Consider the following 17,150-nt stretch of genomic DNA (forward strand, 5'->3'; position numbering starts at 1 on the left):
ATACAACTAATTTGAGTAGAACAAGCTCAAACTCTCTACAGTGCCTGTCCACACAATTATCCCCATCAGGCTGTGATAGGACCCACCTGTGTGTGGCAGGATTTGCTGAGCAGGAGCTTCCTGCCTGAACCTTTTATTTCCACCACAGTCTATTAAAGACTACAACATCAGGGACTAAGAAGTCACTAGTTTTCCACCCCTTGTGTCATGGGTCATTTAGTTGGATTGGGGTTTGTAGTATTTTTATTTATTTAATTTTTTTATCTGTGTGCCATTGTTTAAAGTAACATTTTTCTTAAAACAATAATTGAATCTCTTTCAGGTGGCTTGTTCTCTTTATAGGTGTTGTAATGAGTCTATGTATAGAGGCTCAAAGGAAACCCTCCAGAAGTATGTTTTTTTTCCTGATTTGTCATGTTGTTTTATCAAACAGGGTCACAAATAGCACTGCAACTTTTTAATTAACTCTGTTTGTTGTTTTCTAATGTAAATTTGGATTCCCAGATATCCAATCAAAATGTCTGGGGAACATTATGCGAGTGGATGTTGGTTCTGTTGGAGGGAAACGTCTGGAAGTTTCTGCTGTCATAAGTAGACTGACATTTCTGAATTAACATTTTGTAAAGTGTGTGTATGTGACTTTATTTATTTTAATACTCTTACACTTTCCTGTGACTATCCTCTTGTCCCCCTCCCCTCTACTCTTCAGATAACTCGGCCGTCGTTCTCACAGAGAGCTTAGCGTCTCAGTGTGGCTTCAGCATGAAGCTCGACCAGCTGGGGAATGTCATGATTTTTGCATCTCTTCACAACTGTTTTGCTCAAAATGTAGTAACTGGTCTTTAAGATGGCATTTTGTAGAGCATCACCAAATGTGTGTCTTAATGTGCTTACTTGTACTTGCTACTTTATGTTTGCAGAAAGATACAGCATTCACAACAACATTAAATATTAGACTCTATGGAAGTAGGATGGCTAAAACCGAGGCGTACCAGGTGACTGAAACTTGCCACTACATTGCATGGGCCTCTAGGGAAATTCTCTGCAACAGCAACTATATGGAGGCAAGTGAATGCAGAAGGGTTCTCAGGATTCATGTTTCAATCTATATGATGAATGTGTGAACATCAAGGCTAGTTCATTTTAAGTCACTGTTGACGTGAGGGGGGGGGGGAGGATTGTCACTTACCATGTGGCCTCATTTCTAGGTGTCTGTGAAAAGGACAGCTGCTGATAAATATACCCTGGCTAATCATTTCCGTCGAGGCGTTAACGAAGGCTTTAATGTTCCACCACAAGCTGCCGAGGTCACATCTGCCCCACAGAAATGGCCCATAGACACAGGATCGAGAATCATGACTCTTGTGTTCTTCACACCTGAAGAGAAGGTTATGACGGTGGCCAAGGCCCAGAACAGTGGTTACGGGATAGTCAACACTCCTTCAAGGCTGGTCGTGCGAAGTCCAAAGACTACACCTGAAACATACACCCAGAGTGTGAGTTGACTCCAGTTCACTACATTTTCATCTTTCTCCTCAGGCAGGCTCTGTTGAAACTATGTGCAGCCCTTTATATAACTCACTACTTGGTTACACTTGCAGCCAGTAACTAACTGGACCATATAATGTAATCAAACAACCCTTAAACTGATTACTTTGCCCCAGTCCTGTTGGCACAATACATTTCCCTAAGATGGTACTTTGTCTATCTCGATTATACTGAAATACTCATATCATTAAATTTAAATGTTTAATATAGCACATTTTGTCAAAGCGTTAAACTATTTCTGGACTGAAAAGCATTTGTATAGAAATTCTACCTTCACTTCACAGGTGGCAGGGGTCCCAATGACTGTACTCAAAATGTCTGCAATCTTTGAACAGAAGTGGCTGGCCACTCAAATTGATGTAACGGCTGCTTGTCCAATGCTAGAGGGTAATAAAAATGTCTGTCTGTAGCTACCACTGACAACACTGAGGTCACATACCCAGTACTTCACTTGAAATTTGGCAAAACTAAATATGCACAATGTGGGTTTTTATGTGCCGAGTCCACCATTTCTAAAGTTCATATTGACTACTTAAGGCGAAACTTAACACCATAAGTCTTAAAATCTGCCAGTGTTGGATTTTTTATATATATTTTTTCCCCTTCCTAACTGATGCCTTTGTGTACAGGTAGTGTTTACGTCACTCCAAACACAGTGACGTGGTACCTGCCCTGGCACATCGACCCACTGATTTCTTCTGACCAGTTTAAACTTTTAGAGGTGTACATGGGCATAGATGGCCAGAGACTTAACGCTACTGAGATGGCTGCCAGGCAGTACTCCATGTCTGCCAATGACATGTACATCATTGTCGAAATTCCTGTTGGGGCTGTCGGTGGCTACTTTAAGGTTGGTGGCACCATGAATTATACCTATAAAATATTAAAAGTTGTCAGACTGTTTGTGAACAAATTACTTTATTATGCACACCACTCCTTATAGTTGGTATGTCAAATTCAGGAAAGGTTGATTCTGTTTTACAGAGTCAGGTTCAGGATGGTCAGTACTTCATCTACTACACGATTGAGCCGATGCTTGAGTTGCTCTGGATCGAAGAAGCTGCTAATGAGGACACCAGATATAAAGTTTTCCTTCCCATCACAACACCGTTACAGTATCAGCCTCCTCAGGTTACTGATGGTGAGTCTGATCTTGGTTCTCTGGTTATTAAATATATTGCAAGCTGATATATATATATATATATATATTTTTTTTTTTTTTTCTCCCTTTCTACCTCAGACACTGTTCCTGAGGAGCAGATATTTAAGGTGTTGCTTGGGCCTCTCGGCTCTGATGTGGTGCTAATCAACATTACCTTCCCCTCGGAGGTTTTGTCTGTGGCAGACTGCAATATCAGAGGCTTTAACATCATGGAGCACACGTCTCCTAACAGCAGCTTGAAGGTCTTCAGTCTTGTGGTGCCCTTCACAGACCCTGTTGTACATCAAACAGTAGGTTTTCATTTCAGTTTGGGACATGAACTACAGCGTTTCATAAATTTCAGCTGCTAATCTTTCTCTATATTCTCCTAGAAGAGAGGACCTGGGTTCACGGTCTACTCACTTCACTTGACCTTTGGCTTGTTGGTTGTCCCAGAGTTTACTCAGTTTTCTCACACTGTTTATCTGGAAGCTAAATTAAAAAATATGGGTCTGTACTCTTTGAAATAATGGACTTGTAAAGAAGACATCCATCTTAATTTAATTGGTACATAAAAGGCAACTTCAGTTCATCTTAACCAGCAGATTTTTTTTTTTTTCCCCCCCTCTACAGTTCCTCCGCAAATCATTGGTGGTTGTGATCATCAGAACTTCTATGTTCTTGTGAAATATGAGACCCATGGCTTTCAAACCATAATAGGAAAACAAATATTGACCCCGACTTTGGCTGAGCAGTACAACTTTATAGACAATGGAACACATTTTAGTATTGTAGTGCCCTTTTCATCCCCTGATACTAAGTTTGAGGTAAGAACAGACTTAATTTCCTGAGCTAAGTATATAACAGTGCAGAGAATTATCCTAATGGCACTGCTATAGATTACTGTCCTCCATAATGTATAGTATTCACGTTTTTGTTTGTACCAACTTGCCAGGCTATTGAGTCGTCATCCATCAGAAGCAGACTGGATGTGGTTCTGATGAATCAGAAAACCAAAAATATCATGAAAGAGTTTTCTATGTCCTGTAAATTCCACTCAACGCTGATTGGTTTGTATTTATATTATTAGAAAGACAACTTTTTGTTTATTGGCACAACACACTACACTACATATAGCTTGGTGATCCTCTTCTTTCAGAGTGTTTCCCTAATGGCACCATCACAGCTCTAGCTGTGAAACTGAATTCGGTTCCCAGTCTGAACCCCAGTCAGCTCACCCTCAGAGACCCCATGTGCAGACCTTCTTTCAGTGATGACCGCTATGCTTACTTCATCTTCAGTGGGAACTCCTGTGGCACCACCAGAAAGGTTGGTTATGACGACAAATAATTTCCAAGTGCAGACTGTTTGCAATGGCCGACCCAAGAAATTCACGCTGTGCTTCCTTTTCAGTTTCTGGCCAATGTGATGCTCTATGAAAATGAAATTTCTCTGCCAGAAGAGACTGAAACAGAAAGTCAACCAGAAAATGATGAGCCTCACTATGAGTAAGTATCTTAAAACAGACTGAAATGATCAGTCACTTCTCAGAACATTAACTCCCTCCCCCCCTCCTCCACTCAAAATGTTTTTGTCATGTGAAATTCAGTTTCTTATAGGCTGTTTTTCCTTTTAGGTTGAAGATTTCTTGTTACTATGATGTCAACTCAACCAGCACTGTGGCCTTCTACACCAGCCCCAGCAAAATTGAACCTCGTGCTAAAAGTGGAAAAGGGGAGCTGCAAGTTGAAATGAGACTTGCTTTGGGTAAGGGAAGATCTGGGTGCATCATATACAACACCCAGAAAGGTCCAGATAACCTCAGACATGAATCACTTTCTAATTTGGTTTGTACTCTTTAGGAGAATTGTACAATTGTCAAAACGGCAACTGGATGCTTTAATTTCATAGCATCCCGTAAAGTCAGAGGGCAGTCAAATTGATCCTGAGCTGATTGTGGTGTTTAAGTAATTGAACATCTGCCATGAACTTTGATAACTGTTCTTTTAGGTTAAATTAATGTCTGTCTTTTATATATAAACATTCAGGACATCTATGTTCTTCTGTCTGAATCCCTAATAAAGGTTAACACATTCTCTCTCTTCACCTAGATAACTCTTACAGCACATTTTACAAACTTGAGGACTATCCTGTATCAAAGTACCTAAAGCAGCCGCTGTATTTTGAAGTAGAGTTGATTGCAGCTACAAATCCTTCAGTATCACTGGAGCTGGAGAACTGCTGGGCAACCCTCAATGAAGACAGGAGGTCACATCCCAGATTGAACCTCATCATTGATGGGTAACTTTCTGATCCTGGTCTGTTGAGATGTTTTCCCCATAATTTAACCAATGCCAAATTGAAGCAGAAGATGGTGAAACTGGGTATTATCTGCTGTCCAACAAGATGATTGGGGAAGTTGTTTAAAAAAAAATCTCAATTTGGTAGATAAAGGGCAAAGAAAATGATCAGCAGTTAAACCAACAGTAGCATTGTGCTTAATTTGCCTACTTTGTTTTAACGTGTCCTTTTGTTCCAGCTGTGCAAACCCATTGAATCCATACCAGGTGATCTTCCATCCTGTCTGGGTTGATGCTAGAGTTCAGTATCCCTCTCGCTTCAAGCGCTTTGAAGTCCAGATGTTCACTTTTCCTGAAGATGACAATAACTTTGATCATCATCAGGTACTCTGATCTTAAATGGTTCAGATGAAAGTGTGTATAAAGACATAATACTGATCATGATTTTCTGTTCATGTCTTGCAGCTGTTTGTTCATTGTGATGTGGTAATCTGTGATAATATGAATCCTCTGGGTGGTGTCTGTAGCGGGCAGTGTTCGTCACAGAAAAACAAGACAAAAGGTATATTACATGTCATGTATTTAGGCCTGTGTCTTGACTAACCACAAGACTCCCTGGCTCTGGTTGTGGTTTTACTCAAAGGTGTGGAAATGATTAGCTAACAAATAAATGGGATTTTTTTTTTTCTTTTTTTTTTCCTCTCTCCCCCCACAGGTCAAAGACGTGCTGTTTCACACGTGAACAGTTTCAAACATGTGTCATCAGGACTCATAGTGATGATTTAAAATGAGCCTAATAAATATTTTTAAACAAGAACCATTTCTTGGTGTTTTTTTCATAGACCTCAAGGTAGAAGTGTATAAATTGAAATATTTTTTGTTTTTAAAAGGTTTTGTTAAATTAAGTGTAATCAAAGATTAATCTTGAGCAAATAGTCAAAATCTTCAGAAGTGTGATGCAAAAAGAGCCTGAACATGTAAGTTGCCCTTCAGGGTGTGTGCTCTGCTGTCCTGACTGCCTGCCATATGGAGTTAGTGTCCAGCTGATTGAAATTTAACTTTACCACTACCTCCCCCTGCTCCTACAGCCTTGAGAGCTGATGCTCTGCTTGTTTTACAACTCCCCTCTGGCTTTCCAGCCTCTGATTGGCTAAACACACCTGATCCAGGTAATCAGTAGTAGACAAGGCAGGGATACTTGGATCAGACATGTCTGCCTATGGTCTTTTTGTTCCACTTGGGGTGGAGTGGGTTGTGGGGCTGCAGGTGTTTCAGCTATGCTTTCTTCAGTGTATGATGCTTGAATTCTAATTTTCACCAGCACAGATTGTCCATCTATTAGGAACAGGTCTACAATATCACCTGGTACCTGAAATCTGGTGTATTATGCTGCAATGTTTTCTCCCCTTATGCTAATATGACAAACATCTAATTTGAACTAAGCTTGAGGACTCATGCTTAGATTATTTATATATAAGCTGAAATAAAAAAAGCTTGTTTATACACCAGCTCGCCTTTTTACTGAAATTTTACTTCAGTGGAAGAACAGAAGGAAATTATAATCTATATGAAGACATGTTATTCCAATTTTAAATTGAGAGCCTTGGACTAATAAAATACTTATGGGACTGTACGACTTTGTGAAGATCTTTGCCATAAATGGAGCTTATTTCCCAATAGAAATTGTGGGAAAACTGATAAGTCAAGAAATCTGACAGTGCATTCAGGAAGTTTTCAGACCCCATTCTCTTTTCAATTTTGTTGCATCCTGATGGAATTGTTTAAATTAATCCCCCAGTCTACACTCAGTACCACAGTGAAAACAGAACTTTAAAAATGTCTACATTTATTTAAAAAGCAATATATATATATATAAACATCACATTTACATAAGTGATCATCAGGTTAATCACTAAGGCCCTTCTCCCACAATTGCTCAGTTTGGCCTACCAGTTCTTGGAAGAGTCCTGGTTGTGTCTTCCATTTGAATATTGTGGAGGCCACTGTGCTCCTGGGAACCATTAGTGCAGCAGAAACTGTTTTGTAGTCTTCCCCAGCTCCAAGTCTATCAACAATCCTGTCTCTGAGCTCTGCAGCAGTTACTTTGACCACATGTTTTTTTTTCCACAGTCATGTGCTACTGACTAGCTCGAGAAAAATTGTATCAGGCTGCACCAAAAGTGAAGGGTCTGAATACTTCCTGGATACACTGAGTCTTAAGTGAATCACTGACAATACCTTTAGGTGAAATTACATCTTCTCCTCCTTTGGGCTTCTCCCTTCAGGGGTCACCACAGCAAATCATCTGCCTCCATTTAACCCTATCCTCTGTATCCTCCTCACCCACACCAACTATCCTCATGTCCTCCTTCACTACATCCAAGAACCTCCTCTTTGGTCTTCCTCTAGGCCTCCTTCCTGGCAGCTCTAACCTCAGCATCCTTTTACCAATGTATTCACTGTCCCTCCTCTGAACATGTCCAAACCATCTCAATCTGGCTTCCCTGGCTTTTTCTCCAAAACATCTAACATGAGCTATCCCTCTGATGTCCTCATTCCTGATCCTATCCATCCTCATCCCTCCCAGAGAGAACCTCAACATCTTCAGCTCTGCTACCTCCAGCTCTGCCTCCTGTCTTTTTCTCAGTGCCACTGTCTCTAGACCAGACAACATTGCTGGTCTCACCACTGTCTTGTCCACCTTTCCTTTCATTCTTGCTGACACTTCCCTTCATATTAGCCAACTCTCTAGTTTTCCCTGACAAAGTCCCTACTCCAAGTCCTACACTTCCACCCTTCCTCCTCTCTTTGCCTACAAACATGCCTTCCTCCTGTCCTTTGACCAACAGTAGTCCAAATTCCACTGGCACCCTATAGGTCACCAGCAGTAGTTAACCTGGGCCATGATTGATATGGAAGTTGTATTTGTGAATCACATGTTTGGCTTAAATTTTATGTCAGAGGTCCTTCCTGACACAACCCTCTGCATTTACACAGACTTGGGACTGGTGCATGAAGACACTGGATTGTGGTTGCATTTTTAGGTGAAACATTCTGTAACTAACAAGGGAAGCTTATGTAGAAACACACCTTGACATTAAATTACATAGGGACTTTCTAGTGAAACAGCTGTAAAGAATAAGAAATCCAAGCAGGGCCTGGATTTATTTCTGAGTACAACAAATGAAACAAGTTTATCCATAATGTGGGTGAAGACAGAAAACCTGGCAACAACCACCTAGCATAGTTAGACAGCACTGGGGTAAGTGAGAATTATCCATTAGTTTTACTAATGTAGAGGGCTAGTGGGGGAATGAGTCAATCCCAACTCAGTGGGTACATGAAAATTATCCACTGCCTTTAAAGCTGTAGGTCCATAACTGGCCTGAAGTTACATCTTAACAGATCTCACTTGACAGAGTTTAAGAAGTCAGACCAATGGGACATTAGGCACAAAGGAAATGCATGAGGTTAAACCACAAGTTTGTTTGCAAGTGCACTACTTTGGTGGGGAATCTAGATCATGGAAACATTACAGTAACCCTCAAATGACTTCTGAAACACTCGCAGCTTTTAATGCATTTGTATTCAAAAGTCACCCAATGTTCATGTCAAACAAGAAAAGGTAGAGCAGTCTGTCAGAAGTACATGTTAAGTGTAGTGAGTGGCTGTACAGCAGGCCTGAAATTAATTCAAGGCTTAAACAGGTGCACCTTCAAAATAAAAAGAACTGACCAAAAAGTTATAAGAAACCATTTATTTAAAGCTTTAACTGACTAATTGAATAGGTCCAGAGGAGATGTGTTTTTGATGGCTTGGGTCAATACTTCTTTGCCCTGGAAACAAAAGAGTCAGTTGTCAGTCACTTGACTTTCTTAAAGTTTTAGTCCATAGTTATCCATCTTACCCCTCTTCACTCCTTTTGTGTCTTGCTGTCCAGACTGCATGCACCGACTCCTGCAGGAACCATCTGCTTGACTGGTTGTGTCACAAATCACTACATCACAGTGGACATAGACCTGTGGAAAAACAGGAGGCTTTAGTGTCCAGAAATACATGCAGAAGCTAGAAAAATGCCTCATTTGGAGTGATGAGTCTTACCTCATCCTTAAGAACTTCATCATCTGTAGTGAAGGTGAACATCTTCATAGAAAAGCGTTTGATGTGGGATGGGATGTTAATACTGGCATCCCTCACAACTGGATGGAAAACTGTCACATAGCTGTCATCACTATTCTCACAGCTAGTGAAAAGAATTTAAAATTAGTATTTACAAGTGCATTGTAGTGGTCTTAAACCTTTTACTCAATTTCTACATTGAGTTTCTGAAAATCCAACTATGTGCATTACCTGTTCACAATGATGTCCCAGCTCGGCTGAGATGTCCGGTCTTCATAAAGAGTAGCCCAGCAGTTCTCCAAGATGAGCTCCAACTGAGGGTCAGTAGAATGCATCAGTCCCACCTCAAAATACAGAGGCTGCCTCAGGTACTTCACTACTGGATAATCCTCTTCTTGGTAGAAGAGATCAAATGATGAATCTGGAGAAGAAGCATCAGTTTAATTTTCACACAAAAGAGGTGGGGTAGGGAAGGAAGGAAAAAAAAAAAAAAAAAAAAATTACCATGGGCAAGCCTCATTTGCACCAGAAATTGGCCAGACCCAATTTCTGCTGCAGGGTCAGTGTTTCTTGGTTTGTAGTTAAATGCAATAGTTTGAGTCTGGTTGACTATATAGTAGCAGGAAATAGTTTGCCTGCAAAAAGGAAAACATTAATTAGGTGACATTAACCCCAAAAATAAAAAAGTGGAAGTCTTTCCCTACCTGTACTCAGGAGCAACTGGTGATTTGTAGGCTGGACTTTTCTTGGAAGACAGGCCAATCTCATTTTGATACAGCATGTAGTGGTCAAAGAACTTAGAGAGAAAGTATTTACAGCATTTAATAAAAAGGCACTTTAATATAGTTAAGGTGACCATAAACTTACTGTTCTAGTTGTCCCACAGGAACCAACACTGAATGCAAAATAAGCAAAGCGATCATTGCTGAGAACTGGTTTGCAGGACTGGTCCTTCAAAGTTAGTCTGCTTGGAACAAGATCAGGCACCGATTCCACTTTCACAGCAAGAGCTGTCATTGTGCCATTGGCATAGCACTCTGGGGAAAGGAAGTGAGACAATGTGATCATGTTTTATAGTTAAGCAGTGGAAATAAGCTTTGTTTAAAAACATCTTACCAGTTGTTATCAAGGGGAAGTTACAGGCCAGATAGAAATCAGCAAGCACCCAGTTCTTGTTTAAATCCCACAGTACCACATCAATTCTGGCTCTGACTGAGTCAGACATAATCAGCTGCAAAACAAAATGAAGTTAAGCCAGTGCAGATTTTGAAGTTGGTTTGCAAGTTTGTTACTTGACCTACCTCAAACACTGTATCCTTGGCTGTGTATGGCAACACAAAGCTAAAGTGTGTGCCATTTTCTTGGAAGCTGTAGACTTCTGACAGGTCATGGGTTAACTGCTGAGACCCAACCACTGCCCGGAAGTTGGGGCCTTGACTTCCATATGTCACAGTAACGTAAAACAGGCTCTGATCACAAGTGCCAGTAATGGTGGGTAGGACTAAAGGCAAAGAAAAAGATATTTAGCTGTATTGTTTCCCCTAATTTCAGGAAAGGGCAGCCATTTTGGACAAGACAGCAAGTAAAGAACCAAAATCAAGGTCACCTCACCTACATCCTGCAGAGGGGTCTCCAACTCAACTGGGAAGGCAAATGGAGCTTCCTCAGGGAGGGTGACAAATCCAAAGACCAGAGAGAGGAAGTAGACTGTAACCAAGGGTTCTGGATTCTGCAGGTAAATTAAACATGTCAGTTGGTAGAAACTTTTTTTTTTAAAAACAAAAAGTGAAATCTCATCACATACATGCTTCAGAACAACATAAGCATCAAATGGAACTTGTAGAGAGAAGCTCTTTGTTTTGTTGGGAAAGCTGTACTCCTGGATGATGAAGCCTTGTCCAATGCATGCCTCAACACTGAGAACACCAGTTGAAAATGTGATGTTCCTGAGTGCCACATCATAAAGAAAGGTCCCCAGGTGAACCTGGAACAGTCTGTCTTCTGGGACTGTATCTGAGGAACAAAGTTGGAGGTTAATGTCTATTCATACCCAAAAGTGAATTAAAAAAAAAAAAAAAAAAATTTCTATCAGAATATGAAACTTAACTGTTTTGGACTTGGAGAGGTTGAGGCATCAGAGGTGTCGTAATGGGGAACAGAACCTTGTATCTGGTATCCTCTTGGGTTATATCTGCTCTCCACAGGACCTCAAGCATGGACTCTATAGTATATGTGATGTGGTACTGGTAGTCTGGAGCATGGCTCTGCAGTTAGTCACATCTTTCTATTAAAACATGCAAATTTACTAGTAAAAGAAAGTTGGATATCAATTTACAGTCGCCAACCTTGTAGTAACCATCAGGAGAGCCAATTGGAATCTCGATGACAAAGTGAAAATCTGTGGCAGATAGTGTGTACCCCCGTGCAGCCATCTGAGATTTATCTAGCCTCTGCCCATTGATGCCCATGTACATTTCTAGGATTTCAATGCTACCATCTATCAGAGGTGTCACACGGCGAGGTACATGCCAGGAGATTACATCGTCAGTGAAAAGGACTCCACCTGTGAACGATAAATAAATAAGTCACTGTGCAGCAAGTTACAAGTCAAGTTTAACGTCAATGACAGACTGCTCAACTATACCTGTGGGACAAGCAGCTGCCATGTTCATGACACTCAAGCCAGTTTGTGTTTTGTAGTAAGCGCTCACCCGGAGAACTTCCACAGGGATTCCAGCCACCTAAAGAGATGCTCAATGTCATTTACAAGGACAGAGCAGAAAAAACACTGGAGTTGAAGGAGTGTTGCTTACATCCTCATAATAAGTCTCTGGTGCATTGTACGGGCTTCGCACAACCAGACGGCTTGAAGTCATCATGGCACCATAGCCAGCTTGTTCAGCCTCCTTTAGTACCATCATTACTGGTTCTGGAGTGTGAAAAGTCATTTTCCAAATACCCTGTTTTGCCCCCAAGGCCTGTAAGGAAAGAGATGTCCTTTTCAGACTGGGCACTTTCATTTGCATCCCTCCTATTGGATGAGATTGCCAAAATGGAGAAATATTGTAATCAACATACACCAGAAATGGTGTTGAGCTTGTCATTAACATCCTGAGTCTGCCCCTTAGCTTCAGCATCTGGCATGGCTATGTAGCTTGACACCTAAAAACAGGATTGATACCAGATTAATCCTTTCAGTGACACTCAAGCCTCGATAGCTGTCATTGATAAGTGACCTACTTCCATGTAGTTCCTATCACAGAGGATCTCTCTGGAGGCCCACCGAGAAAAGTGGCACGTTTGTGTCACGTGATGAGTCACGACGTTTGATGGGCTCTGGCCATACATTAGGAGTCTTAAATCAACATTAAAGGTTGTATCTTCCTACAAATGAAGACAGAAAAGCATAACAGGAAATGTGTCAACAGTTTAGTATCAGTATGTTCACAGCATTAGATCAGTAGAGGCCATTTTCAATCTTACATCACTTTTAGCAAAAACTACATGGTTCCTGTTTGTGATATCAGTTTTACACTTTTGGCCATTGAGAGAGAGGAAAAAAAAAATTGAAATTTACTTTGGACATTTTATAAACTGAAAATAAAATAAAATGTGCCATGACTCATACATTTTCTGTGGGGAAAACAAAAAGCTTCAGATCTACATACTTTGTTGTCCACATAGCAGCCCATCAGAGATGTGTAGATTCTGGTGTTACCCCATGGGTCAGACTCCATGCTGTAGCCACACTGAGCAGCCAGGCTGGGTGTTAGCACAATGTGCTGGGTGCCATCTTGAGAAAAGGGCCAGATATGACAGTGAGCATCTCCCCTGCAAGTTATAAAACCAAGCCTGCTCACAAATAACTTATACTCACTGATGGCTTCCACTTCAAGCTGGTTGCCCACTGCTAGAGCCTTGTCCAAAAACAGCCTCATCAGATTACCAGCACAGTCTGACCTTAAACCACTGCCTGTTAAAACAAAAAGGCTGATAAGTAAGAATGCAAACACACTTTAAGTAAGAAACTCTGAATTAACATGACAAACTTACTTGGCTGCAAGCTGAGCGCTGGCCTTGTTTGACTCAAGACGATTACTGCAGCCATCAAGTTCCATAACAAACTTAAACAAATAAACATAATTTAAAGACAGTGAAACAGACAGCTATTAGCAATTAAACAAGAAACACAAAAAAGACACTTACAGCTTCCCAAGCCTCTGCATATTCCAGTCAAAACACAGCCAAACAAAAAGCTACAGGAACAGTCACTTTCAGAGCTTGGAAGCCCTGAAGCCCCACATACAAACAACCTCTAAAGGAAGGTGTCTGACTGCTTCACTCAGCTACTAGCAGCTGTTTTAAGGTCAGCTAATCACAGTGCACAGGTGACGCTCATTACTGATCCTTCACCTGACACTCGCTTCTTGTGAAGACTGGGAAAATTGGATATATTCAAATGAATGCACAGTGATAATAATAATAATAATAATAAATGTTATTTCATGGCGTCTTTCAAAGTCTCAAGGTCACCTTACAGAGAGAAAAAAGAAAGCATACAGCATACAGCATGAAATACATAGAGTGCATTAAAACAGCAATAACAGCAATACATAAACAGAGGGCCAAAATGTAAAGGCAAAGGTGTAGAGTATCTAAGAAGTGAACGATGTACCGTAAAAGTAGATTGAAACACAGAAACCCAGGGGAACCAGTGCGCTATAACCATGATTTATTGTAGATTGATTTCAGTGATATATACATTTATATTTTACATGAGTATAGTGGATTACTTCTATTAGAAACCACAATTCTACTTGTATAGGCACTTGAGAGCTCCAAAAGCACATAATATATTTTTCTTGTTCAGCAGAGAAACTCATCATTATTACAATAAACAGACAATTGATTATGGTGCATTTATGGTCTGTAAAAACCCAGGCTTATCATTTTACTTAGTGCACCTGGGTCAAACACAGATGCAGACAATGATAAAATTTCATTTGTGCACACATTACATTTTTTTATTACTGAAAGAGTCTTATCCAGAAAAGGAATTGTTAATACTCTGCAACACTTAAAATCCATATTAGTGTTAAGTTATTTGTTCTTTACTTCCTCTAATAAGATCAAAGAGCAAATAATTTCACATTTTGCATTCACCTCACTTTCAGCTACAGATTTGTTTGTGCAAATTACAATATAACCAAACTGTCGACATTCATATTAACTACACATTTTAATTTGCTCTGTAGCAAAATAGGGACATTTATGTAGGTACATCCAGATTTAAGGAAAATATAAACTGCTCAAGTTGAATATCTTTACCAAACTAAATTGTATAATTTATTCTGAACAAAATGACATAAATCAAATAATAAATTCAGAGTGAAAAATTAAAATCACATGCTCATCCAAGTTGTGTCATTAGAGCTCATAATGTGACTCAGACGTTTGCTTGGCTCCATGTCCGGCAATGTCTGGCCACGTTCCTGATGAGTTGGTGAATGGTTTCCTGGGGGAGCTCCACACAGACCCTCTGTGGTGGTACGTTTTGGTGTTGGATGCACCAAGCCACATGATGCTGTCCTGTCCTGAATGAGGAGAAACCTAGGGCCCATTGTACCGGTTTAAGGCTTGACCTCGCAGTGGTCAGGGAACCATTAGTTATCACATGGAGGTCTGTGAGACCCTCCAAGGATATGACTAGAAGGATAAGGAAAAACCAAATGCAATGCAAAACCGTTCCATTGCACCTGTTGTCACAATAATTTGCACAAAAGTAGTTGAAATTGATTCGCAATCACTTGTGCTTCCTAACTGGACATTTTGACATCCCTGATCCCTGGCTTGGTGTTATATTGTGATAATTAATATTTTTTTGAGCAGTGTATAATGAGCTCTGTAGTTTATGCGGTTGTCAATATCCTCTTTTTATCTTCTGCTGCTGGTCCTGAAGTGTCTGTTGCAGGCTCAATTTGGCATCTTCAAAATCTGGGTTAAGCTTTAATGCTTGCTCTAAGTCATTTTTGGCATCATCAAAAAAACCTGCAAGATAATAAAAAAATGTACATAAGCAATTTAAATTTATGGTGTGTAATATTCTGCCAGCCTAATTTACTAAAAGGTCAGCAGTTTTATGTCCTAGGTAGCAGGAGCACAATCAATCAACAAAAGTATGGCTCCATCTAGTGTTCTCAGGGAAAAACACACACGCACACACACACACCATAAACATCCATTTACCTGTAACACCAAACTGACATACCACCACTTCTTTTTTTCACTACTAATCTCAGTGGCATGTGTAAAAAGACAATTAATATCACTGTCAAAGGGAAGATTTTAGGAGTTTCCTAGAAATAGTGTCACCATGCACTATAAACAGTAAAAGCTACTTCATTTATCCATCCATCCATCTATTACCTATACCTGTTTATTCCTAACTACGGCCATGAGGATCTCCTGGAGCCTTACTTCATTTATTTCCACTACAATCTTATTACTATATTACACATTTTGAAGTTCTTTTAGCAAGTGTCTTCACAGTTTATTTCTTCTAACATTGTGTCTCTGAACTGTCCCCTTCGGGAAATAAATAAAGATTAATTAGAAGAAACCAAACTTATTTATTACTAGTTTTCCTTTCCAATCTGCAGGGTAGCTGGTACAAATGTTATGTTATGTTTTTGTTTTCATTTGGGACTTGTATTAATTAGAGCCAAATAGAAAGAAAAAACTATATTATCGTTTAGATTTGCTAAAAGTTCTAGTTCTCACCGAGTCTGTAGTGGATGAGCCCCCTATTGTAGAAAGGGATTTCAAACTGACTGTCAGCCTGGATGGCGGAGGTGCAATCGTCCATTGCTTCATAAAAATCCACCCGGAGGTACTTTATCTGTCCACGGTTGTTGTAAGCAGTGGCCAAACTGCGAGCTCCACACTCCCTGTATGACACAGTTTTATTGCAATAAATGTAGTTAAATGGCTTTAAATGTGAGAGAAACTGAAGTCACTTCAGCTAACGGTTAGCAAATACCCGGGCACATAATCACAACGGTTACAGAAAACAGCGTAACATTGTCGGGTAATTTCAGTGCCTCAAAAACCCCAAAGTACTACCTGGACTGAAAACAAGAGGATATAAACATCGTGTACAGTTCCTCTGCCTCTTTAAAATTCTGCTTTTCAAACTCAGAGTTTGCATGTTCCAGTATTTGGGAAACATCTTCCTCCATTTCGATGTTTCTGTGGAGGTTTGTTTACCGTGGATTTCAAATGCGGATGTGACGTACAGGCACGTCGAATCGCGTCACAGTGGGCGTGTCTTATCGAGGTTGCGCGTAAACAGCTATTAACAGTGACTAAAATCTAATCTAACAACACGATGCCTTTTAATTTTCCATCTCTTACTTATAAATTAGATTATTCCTACTTGCACTGTAGTATGAGCCCATTTAATTCCCCTTTCACTAGTTTTTTCATTATAGTAACCACATGGCTGCACATTTATTAATATGTTGTTTCAGCTCCTTTTGTCATTTGTGTACATATATTCTTTTCACATTTTTTATTTTAATATATTTTTTTATTTTTTTATGTATGAATAAAATATGCATTATTTATATATTTATGTTTATTTCACCAAGTGTATGGGACACTATTTTCTTCATGATGAGTAAAGTAAAAATATTAGAATTTTTTGACTATCAATTAGATGGACATTTATATCAGCTTAGAGGGTGTGTAAACTATATTTTTAACAGCAGGTGGCAGAATTGAATCAGATCTCATTAAAACAAGTTACTGAATGTGATTTTGCAGTGAAATAAACATATACATTCAATATAAGCATAACATTTTAACATAAGGTCTAGTCAGTGGTCAGTTACTGTTGGAATATTAACTTGATAAATTAAAGATGGAGGAGTATATGAAGCTGTGACCATCGTATTCACACATATGTCACACAACTCTGGACAGTGAAGACACTCACTGTAGTAAGTACACAACATAGAGGCAATCTATAGGCAAACTGTGAA

The 17,150-nt window shown here is 39.8% G+C and overlaps 3 protein-coding genes across 3 annotated transcripts; 1 reads left to right on the forward strand and 2 right to left on the reverse strand.

Annotated features, from left to right (window-relative positions):
• Positions 1-1,267: 1,267 nt before the first annotated feature.
• On the forward strand, positions 1,268-5,107 carry LOC113137211 (uncharacterized). Its single transcript, XM_026318711.2, has 12 exons — positions 1,268-1,496; positions 1,833-1,935; positions 2,178-2,398; positions 2,533-2,689; positions 2,789-3,000; positions 3,082-3,199; positions 3,323-3,516; positions 3,645-3,759; positions 3,849-4,018; positions 4,103-4,197; positions 4,326-4,456; positions 4,801-5,107. The coding sequence occupies exons 1-12, from the start codon at positions 1,356-1,358 to the stop codon at positions 4,992-4,994; spliced, it is 1,851 nt and encodes a 616-aa protein (XP_026174496.1). The 5' UTR covers positions 1,268-1,355; the 3' UTR covers positions 4,995-5,107.
• Positions 5,108-8,688: 3,581 nt separating this feature from the next.
• LOC113137574 (uncharacterized) lies at positions 8,689-13,428 on the reverse strand. Its single transcript, XM_026319309.1, has 21 exons — positions 13,315-13,428; positions 13,162-13,232; positions 12,986-13,081; positions 12,777-12,901; positions 12,349-12,492; positions 12,187-12,270; positions 11,922-12,086; positions 11,753-11,849; positions 11,454-11,671; positions 11,216-11,372; positions 10,913-11,121; positions 10,720-10,837; positions 10,410-10,609; positions 10,225-10,339; positions 9,976-10,145; positions 9,813-9,904; positions 9,613-9,743; positions 9,340-9,529; positions 9,091-9,232; positions 8,897-9,008; positions 8,689-8,702 (listed from the first exon to the last, which is right to left on the reverse strand). The coding sequence occupies exons 1-21, from the start codon at positions 13,332-13,334 to the stop codon at positions 8,689-8,691; spliced, it is 2,670 nt and encodes an 889-aa protein (XP_026175094.1). The 5' UTR covers positions 13,335-13,428.
• A 473-nt stretch (positions 13,429-13,901) lies between these two features.
• On the reverse strand, positions 13,902-16,394 carry ttc32 (tetratricopeptide repeat domain 32). Its single transcript, XM_026318660.1, has 3 exons — positions 16,231-16,394; positions 15,889-16,055; positions 13,902-15,156 (listed from the first exon to the last, which is right to left on the reverse strand). The coding sequence occupies exons 1-3, from the start codon at positions 16,344-16,346 to the stop codon at positions 15,029-15,031; spliced, it is 411 nt and encodes a 136-aa protein (XP_026174445.1). The 5' UTR covers positions 16,347-16,394; the 3' UTR covers positions 13,902-15,028.
• Between the last annotated feature and the right edge of the window lie 756 nt (positions 16,395-17,150).

The sequence above is a fragment of the Mastacembelus armatus genome, chromosome 24 (genome assembly GCF_900324485.2).
Source record: "Mastacembelus armatus chromosome 24, fMasArm1.2, whole genome shotgun sequence".
Classification (NCBI taxonomy): domain Eukaryota; kingdom Metazoa; phylum Chordata; class Actinopteri; order Synbranchiformes; family Mastacembelidae; genus Mastacembelus; species Mastacembelus armatus.

Coding starts and splice junctions, on each gene's coding strand:
- LOC113137211 (XM_026318711.2), top strand. CDS start 1,356: ATGACTCTTGTGTTCTTCACACCTGAAGAGAAGGTTATGACGGTGGCC. Junction 3,200..3,322: donor AGCTAAATTAAAAAATATGG/GTCTGTACTCTT, acceptor CCCCCTCTACAG/TTCCTCCGCAAATCATTGGT. Junction 4,457..4,800: donor TGAAATGAGACTTGCTTTGG/GTAAGGGAAGAT, acceptor CTCTTCACCTAG/ATAACTCTTACAGCACATTT.
- LOC113137574 (XM_026319309.1), bottom strand. CDS start 13,334: ATGCAGAGGCTTGGGAAGCT. Junction 12,902..12,985: donor GCTTGAAGTGGAAGCCATCA/GTGAGTATAAGT, acceptor CCTTTTCTCAAG/ATGGCACCCAGCACATTGTG. Junction 12,087..12,186: donor AGCTCAACACCATTTCTGGT/GTATGTTGATTA, acceptor CTTTCCTTACAG/GCCTTGGGGGCAAAACAGGG.
- ttc32 (XM_026318660.1), bottom strand. CDS start 16,346: ATGGAGGAAGATGTTTCCCAAATACTGGAACATGCAAACTCTGAGTTT. Junction 16,056..16,230: donor TCCTCTTGTTTTCAGTCCAG/GTAGTACTTTGG, acceptor TGTGTCATACAG/GGAGTGTGGAGCTCGCAGTT. Junction 15,157..15,888: donor GCTCATCCACTACAGACTCG/GTGAGAACTAGA, acceptor ATTATCTTGCAG/GTTTTTTTGATGATGCCAAA.